Source organism: Populus euphratica, unplaced genomic scaffold, assembly GCF_000495115.2.
Source record: "Populus euphratica unplaced genomic scaffold, PopEup_1.0 scaffold2104.1, whole genome shotgun sequence".
NCBI lineage: Eukaryota > Viridiplantae > Streptophyta > Magnoliopsida > Malpighiales > Salicaceae > Populus > Populus euphratica.
In genome coordinates this window covers 11,663-19,991 of record NW_011501952.1, presented here as the reverse complement: position 1 = coordinate 19,991, position 8,329 = coordinate 11,663, and the positions used below count along the sequence as shown (strand labels likewise).

At 35.2% G+C, this 8,329-nt stretch overlaps 1 protein-coding gene across 1 annotated transcript; it reads right to left on the bottom strand.

Moving 5' to 3' along the window:
• Positions 1-294: 294 nt before the first annotated feature.
• LOC105118649 (uncharacterized) lies at positions 295-5,435 on the bottom strand. The gene is made up of 4 exons (XM_011016634.1): positions 5,262-5,435; positions 3,242-4,374; positions 1,630-2,300; positions 295-1,525 (listed from the first exon to the last, which is right to left on the bottom strand). Exons 2-4 carry the CDS (start codon positions 4,318-4,320, stop codon positions 504-506), a joined length of 2,772 nt encoding a protein of 923 aa, XP_011014936.1. The 5' UTR covers positions 4,321-4,374; positions 5,262-5,435; the 3' UTR covers positions 295-503.
• Between the last annotated feature and the right edge of the window lie 2,894 nt (positions 5,436-8,329).

Sequence of the window (8,329 nt, the reverse complement as noted above, 5' to 3'; positions counted from 1 at the left end):
TTTGGAATTTGGGTATTTATTGCTTTTTAAAGTGTTTTTTATTTGAAAAACATTAAAATAATTTTTTTTTATTTTTAAAAATTATTTTTAATATTAAAGCATTAAAACGATCTACAAATTTTAAAATATAAATTTCAAAAATATTTTTTAACCAGAAAACAAAAACCAAACTTCCATGCTTTTTGGTGTTTGCAGAACTACTTGGATTCATAAACCCTGCACAATTCCAGAGGCTTATTTTCTTCCATGTTTGGAATGAAATTTAAGATGTCATTACCCATCAAAATCAAGGCCGATAACAAAGGCTACTGAAATTGAACCATTGATTGGGAAATCCAATAAAGGAAGAAACTGCAGTCCTCCTTTGAATCCAACTGTTTCCTCCACTGGATTGCTCAAATAATCTTGTGTATGGACTCTAGACAAGCTATAAAGCTACGAAGAATATTACAAAGGTTTAAAAAGAAGAAAAAAATTTAATCAATCACCAAAATCTTCAGTCATCAGAATTTTGAGCATTGCTTAGGCAGACCTGTTTCACGATCCACACTCACAATTTCTGTGGCATTGTCGCATCTGAGTACGTCTTGACCCAACTTAGCTCCAGCTGCTTTTAGACCCTTAAGCGAAACAGGCTGGTTGAACAAGTTAAGTGATGGCAATTTGGATGCTGGAGGCAACCTGCCATCAGGCAAAAAGGATGTAAAATCTTCCTTCAGTAGAGGCACCTCAAAATCTGTCTTGTCATGCTTAACAACGTTGTCCTTTGCACTAATGTGAGCCCCTGGTTCCATGTGATTAGTTGAAAAGCTTGCCTGGTTTGGAAAGTTGGGATAGAGACTAACATATCCTCTGAGGTACATCATGTCAATGAAGAACTTCTTCCATGAAGCTTGCCATCCATTTGTTCTTGACTTTGGAATCTGAACTGGGTTTGCCTTGGCGTCTTCAGTGAACCTCGTGTTCATGTAAACATAGAATTCTCTCCATTGTTTAGGGAAGAACATTGCACCCCAACTGCAAGGTAGTTGGTGGAGATAAGGTGTGTTAGGATGGATCCCCTTGAAGAACTCAGTTGCATTCCATTTAGGCCTTTCTTTCACCACCTCCACCAATCTAGGTGTGTAAAGCGAGATGGAGGAGAGCTCAGGCAGTGACACTTGAGGATCATAGTGGTAGGCCAGAAGAGCATATTTCATCCACAGATAGTAGAATGGAGAGACCTCAATATCATCCTCGAGTAGGAGGCCATAATCATCATCAGAAGAAGGGTACCAACTTTCACTGACTGCTCGAATTAGGCCTCCTTGGATTATTCTTCTTCTGAGGGTCTTAGGACCATGAGGCCAACCGAATGAGTTCACCAATCGTATCGTTTCCTCATCAACTTTGCTGTCCATGTTGAAGCTGATGGGGATTTCATCCCCCAAATAATAAGCATTGCTGAGAGATTCAAGAAGTCTGGTTAAGGAAGGGGCACGGTTTTGGGTGATTATGTTGACAGAAATCCGCATTTTATTCCAATCTGCATCGACAAATTAAGTGTATGGTCAGTCATATCCATAAAAAGAAAGGTTCCACAATATAGATCATAATTTCAAGGGCAGAAAAGTGAGGATGCATCCTTACTTGGCAAAGCAGTTGATCTTAGATCAGCCATCCAAAGAACCTTTGATATACAGGGCCTTGGAAGAAGAACCATCGTTGTGCCATTAACATTAGTCTCTGTCGCCATTTTCAAGGCTTTCTTCACATTAGGATCAATGTCATTCACTGTGATCACCACACTGGGATTGTGAATTTTTATCAATCCTTTCATGCTCGAGTACACTGCCTGCATCACTGGCACTTCCGAGTCTGATATACCTGACTGCGCCCCAACCGCCAAATCAAATATCCTGAATCTTCTCTCTTTGCAAACCACTTTAGGCCAATTAAGAGCAGTTGCAGCATCTTCACAAGGGCAAAAACTGCCTCCAGAGATAGCGATGTATGCCTTCTTGCCAACAGCTGACCTGAACTTTTCAAGAAGTGGTGCAAGTGCTTTAACTTCATCGACCGAGTGGGCATAAAAGAGTGCATCTATTTTTTGAGGGTGCATTGCTGCCCACTGAGTCACATAACCAGCAGACAGTGCTTTCCACCACTGATCATCTCGGACTTGAACAATGTCCTTGAAAATTACAGTGGTTTCAGAAACATAAGCAAGCCTGTGCTCACTATCACCCCATGTTTCCTTATCGTTTGGATCAACTGGAAGCACAAATGAACCAGCATTCCTGTACTTCTGAAGCTGGTAGCTGCATATGTTGGATAAAAATCATAACATTAGAAGCTCAATCAGGAAGACAAAAGAATAGTAAATTCAAAGAAAAAAAAAAAAGAGAAGTAGTTGGATATCCAGAGAACCACTTTTCTCTCATATTGAGAAAGCTTGCCCTTCTTCCACAATCAACTATCATGATATACCATTTTTACCATCACTTGTTATTTTGGTAATGGTTATAGCAGTTAAATGACTTAAAAATTACATGGATAACCATAGGTTCAGATTCGGAAACCATTTGCACATTTCCAAAAGCTAAAAAATAATAAACCATGACTGATGTATTAGTGCACCCTCCTCCAACCTCCACTGACGGGACACTGGAACTTACTCCTATGTCCTAACCAAACTATTCCTCCACAATGTGCAGATAGTGCTACAGAGAATCTCAAGAGGGAGGTGCTAATTCCAACACAGTTATTTTCATTTCATTTATCAAATTAAACATGTAGACAGATTAGTGGATACAGAAATACCAGTGGTGGAAACGGGATACAGAGCATAATCTTGAAGTGGAAAATATTACATTAACAACGTTCAGGATAGTGACTAAGAGCAGAAAAGTTGGCCGCATCTTTAAAAAGGGAAGGCTATTCTAGGAAGATTCTTGTATTGAAAACTTATTGCATCTAATAAAAAAACTGATTTTAAGTATAAAACTTCAAATGCTTGCCAATGTACGACTGAACAGGTTATCAACTCAATAAAAGCTCAATAACACTCGCATGAATGTTTTATAAAAATTGTTACCACTAGCTTAAACCAATATTGTTATTAATGTGAAGAAAGCGGGGTGACTCCTAGAGATCAAAGTTTACAGGAACCCATCACCTTTTTTTTTTTTTTAATTTTAACTACCGAATACAAGTGATGAAAATAAAACAAAAAATTGAAATGTAGTAAGATTGGTCATACCTAAGATGCAGATCTTCTCCTGTCTTGAAGGTCATAGGTGCCTCAACGAATAGTGTCTTAACAAGCTCTGCAGATAAAAACCATGAACTGGAAAGAAAATCCACCTGCACAATTTTGTCAACTGTTATATCATAAGCAGGATCAGGCAAATAGAGCCCTGCCTCTTTGGACCGGAACTTTCTGTAGCTAGGGAATGTGAAGTCCTTTTGCCTAAAAGGCAAAATCCTTCCTATGCTGCCCAAAACAGAGTTCTTGTATTTTTCCGTCCCTGCTACGTGCGATAATATCTGTAGCATTTTCCTGCCTGGAATCATGTCGTCATCAACGATATATACAAGATCGGCTTCGGTTTGTAAAGCCATTTGGAACCTTCCATAATACTTGAAATCGTAGCTAGAACTAACGAAACTGATTCTTGAATCATTATAGCTGTCAACAATTCGCTTTAGTGAGAGCTCATTCGGGCTCCCAAATGAAAGTACCCAAACATGGTGGAAAGGAAGTGTCTGGTGAAGCAGAGAATCAAGCTGTGCGCAAAGAGTCTTTCTCTTGAAATGGTTTAAGATCACTGTGACCTTTGCCTTATTGGGTCTTCGCAAATCCCACTTAGAATTCATTGCCATTAGGTCAGACAGTGTTTCTGTGCCAATGGACTTCCTTTGAAAATCCAATACCTCATCATACAGCTCTCTCTTCAACTTAATCATTTGAGAATCATTTGACTTCTTCTGCTGGAAATCAATCTTTTCATGCTCGCAAACTTGAGATGGATTGATTGGTTGGATTTCTGCTCTGACAAGAGAAGCAGCTTCTTGGTATCGACCAAGAACGTGGGGTGGGACAATAAATTGCTTCCATTGCTGTGCGATTCTGGTAGCCCAGGTAAAGTCTGGTTTGGCTCTTAAATCTATTGTAGGGCTCATGTAGTATAGTAAGAAAGTTGCATAAATTGCAAAAGCAAATTGGAGACAAGTAAGAGCGGTAACAAGCCTAGCTGAGGGATTCCTATGTAACTTGGACTTGGCCTTCCCTCCAACATAATCACTAAGCATCCCTTCCAAGTCATCCCCACTTTTCATGGTCGAATTCTGGATTAAGCCACTATCTTGATTTCAATTAAAATGAATGTTTACCTGCAAAAGCAATCAAATTAACATACATGAAACTTAAAACATTATTCATACTTAATGTCCAACTTTTGTATAAGCATTTAAACTCGACTGTATTGAAAATATGCTTCAAATTAACACCAGACTTAATTTTCTACAAACCAAACAGCACAAACTGCTAGAATTTCAGCGTTGTAGCCAAAGAAAAGCTCAGAATAACTCTGGTCCAAAAAGAGCAAGAAAAGACCAAGCAAGAAGGCAATGAAGAAGTTATGTCGATGGTGTTGGTTGAAGTTTGTGTAGTAACGGATCCTGTGCCTTCGTATTATATTTACATGAATGAATGGAAATGTAGGAAAAAAGCGCAAGAGAAGCACTCCATGAGAAAGGCATCCATTGTCACACGGTCTAAACGTTTATATAAATATAGTATCATTATTACATAAATTTAATAACATTCCTGTTAATTTTTTATTTTGTTAAATAAGCTTGATGATTTTATTTGGAAATATGCTAAAATAATATATATTTTTTACTTTTTAAATTTTATTTTAAAATTTAAAACCGGTTTTGATGCCATATAAAAGGGCTAACCCTGCGTTTTATAGTCTAATCTCTCTCTGATATTAAACAGGATCCCAGACAAACTGAAAATGAAATTTGTATTTTCTAAAAGAAGAAAATAAATAAAGCTGATTAACTAACAATTCAAATCCCAAGAGATTAATTAATGTAAAAATAGACAAAGAAATGATATCTAGTACAATCAATGTCAAACTCAAGTCCCTAGATCATGAGCACCTCTGTCCAAAACCCAGACAAGATGAATGCAAGAGAGATATATATAGTCAGTCCATCGAGGACAAGAAACACTGAAAGAAAACAACTTAAGAATGTTAAGATAGCAATACCTTGTCTACAAACAAAGAAAATGAACCACAGAGCACTGATTACAACAAGACCTCTTCTTCAGCAGCAAATGAAGCGCACTAAAAGTTACCAGAACCCTCAAATTTACACGAAAAGAAAGAAAGAATGTAATCAATCAATGGCTAATGCGAGGCCGCGTAAAGTTGCAAAGAATGAAGGTGTTAGACATTAAAGATTTGAGCATAGTATTTAACTGGATTAATACATAAGCAGGTAGTAGAGATGATTATATATACGTTCACCTATATTTATATATTGCCAAGTTTGACTTAGCATGTAGTCTGTAGATACGTCGAAGAACATGACAGCAAACTTTGCTAATGGGGTTTTGCCCAACTTTCTCAAGTTGAAAGCAGCAAATCACAGAATAGATTCAATTTGCTTGTGGGACGGAGAATTTGAAAAAGTTTGGTCATTTTCTCATGAAAGAAAATGGGATAAGTTCCGTATTAATTTGCCTTAATACTTCTTCTCCTTTTTTTTCTTTCTTTTTCTTCCGGCACAGTTAGTCAACTCCTGTTTTTACAGGTGAGTGGCCATTACAGTTGCAGAAGATGGTCACCAGAGAAGAACAATATCCCTGATATTAAGACAATTATTGTGCGAGTAACTAATTCAAGGAGATATTAAGCTATATTTAAGAACTGGGCTTGTAATACTATGTTTGGTAATGAAACTGTGTCTGTATTTTATTTAAAATATAGATTTAATTTATTTAATAAAGAAAAATACATAATTTATTGTGTATGTACCCTATATATTTTTGTATTTGAACAGCAAGGAAAAGAAAAGGCATCAAATGCTGCTTCTTGCTCATTCTTCATGCTAATTATACTGTTCATTGGACATTGGACAATGTGATGTAAACAATATTTTTTTTTGAAAAACATTTTATTTGTACCGTTCATGTGAATTTTTTTTTTTCAGTTTATTAATTTTTTTAAACTAGTTTAGAGTGAATTAAATTCACTCACACTGTGATATAAACAATATTTTTTTTTGAAAAACTAGTATAGAGTGAATTAAATTTACTCGCATTATAAAATCAATTTTATACCTAATAATATTTTATTTAATTTTATTACACGCTCAAAAAATTATGAAAACTGTAGTTTTTATCGAATGAATTTTGTACATAATGAAATTATAAATAGTTTAATGAAATAATAAAAAAATATTTTATATAAAGTATTATTTATTTCATGATGTAATAAGAGTAATTAATTCTATAATATTTAAATTTAAAACCATCAATATTAATATATATTTTTTTAAATTATTTTATAACCTCAATTTCAAAAGCATTATTAACCAAACATATTAAATTACTTTTTCTTCAATTTTAATTTCGATCACAGTTTTAACTAAACACCTATTTTTTCACACTAACCTCAACTAAAAGTATTTTTTATAAAATAATTTTTTTTAGAACCACAATCACAACAACTACCGTAATACCAAACATATTCAAATTGTGTTTAGCAGATTAGGATACCAACCACAACCTTGAAAAAAAAATTGTTAGATAAATTAATCTTTATTATCAAACAACCAATTGATGAATTTGTTAGATAAAGATAAATAAGTAATTTTATATTATTCACAAACATTTATTTTCTTTGAATTCATTCAATTAACTCCCATATTCTTTGAATATACTCAATTAACTTGAAAATTGACTATATCAAGTCTTTATAGTCGTAACTATATGAGAATTAAATATTTTTATTGTGAGATGATTCTTATATATATCAACCTCAGGCTTGCATCATCAAATACAATTCATTTTGCGATAAAGGTCCGTGCATGAATATAAAAGATCATCTCATGGGAAAAAAAGTATTTAATAATGTTATACATACATACACATACATATATCCCATTATATTATAATTAGGATTTGAATCGGTTTTACCTAGTTTTGATTATCCTGTTGATAGGGTTATGAACTATTTGGCTGTCATATTAAATTTTTAGTTAATGCTCGTGCCAGATCACATGCCATGCAAGCATGATCTCACACTCGTGCGATTGCCTAGAGCATGAACATCATTAGTAGCTACAATCACGAAACCCTTCATTGCTAGAAGATCCAATTCTCTCTCAAATTTACAAACGAATCACTGAATTTAAGCTCTTTTTTTTACTATTAATCTCGCTAGCCAATATCAAAGTCCAAACCTGTACAAACCCTAAGAACGGTCAACCATCTTATCTGCAAAAAGAAAGCAATCAAAGCGTGGAAGATCGAGCGCACTAAGACGTTTTGACTTGAGCCCCGAACTGGCAAACGTTGACAGGCCAATTCTGGGGCTTTGACAAAGCTTATTAGTGATTCAAGTGGAATCCACGTAGGCTTAGATCGATGCAAATTCCGTGTAAATAGTATTTAAATGGCCTAACAATTAAGAATATTAGGCATATAGATCAAAGACTTAAGGGTCCATGCGCAGTCCTTGTTCCACACACACACACACACACGTATTGCTTGCTTAATTTATTCTGCCCTCCATCGGTCAATACCTATGTGAAGGTCTAGTCTTAATTAGTGTGCTTTAATACACAAGTGGACTGGTACCGAATTGATACTTGAGGCATTTCACATGGGTTTTCTCTTTGAAACCCTAGATATGGACTCCTTAGAATTCTCCATACATATAGAGTATACCTGATTTTAAACATCAGCAGTACGTAAATGGATAATCGTGTAGAGATTTTGACATGAACAGAAGAGATGCTTCATTGGCTGTCCTGAAATGAAGGTCCAAAGGTTAATATTTTCTCATCTTTCACTTCAACGCCCGACGTCGAAGGTTGGAATCAGAAATTTAGGATTGAGGAAGAATAAGAAAATAATTAATTTTTGGGATGCAAAGCTGGTAAAAATGAAGGGTGTTATTAATTAAAAACTTCCAAACCTTTAGGACCTTCCATTTTTCTAGCTATGTATATCATGCCTTTGGTCAATATCAACCAATCTCGAATTTTAGCTAATTAATAAAATCTTGGCTATAGTAGCTCTCCCTTTGTACAAGAAACCGCTAGTCAA

Bases quoted from the DNA above. Each gene is read 5' to 3' on its own strand.
- LOC105118649 (XM_011016634.1), bottom strand. From the start codon at position 4,320: ATGAAAAGTGGGGATGACTTGGAAGGGATGCTTAGTGATTATGTTGGA. The intron at 2,301-3,241 runs GTATGACCAATC...CAACATATGCAG, and splicing joins GGAGAAGATCTGCATCTTAG to CTACCAGCTTCAGAAGTACA. The intron at 1,526-1,629 runs GTAAGGATGCAT...TTGTCGATGCAG, and splicing joins AAGATCAACTGCTTTGCCAA to ATTGGAATAAAATGCGGATT.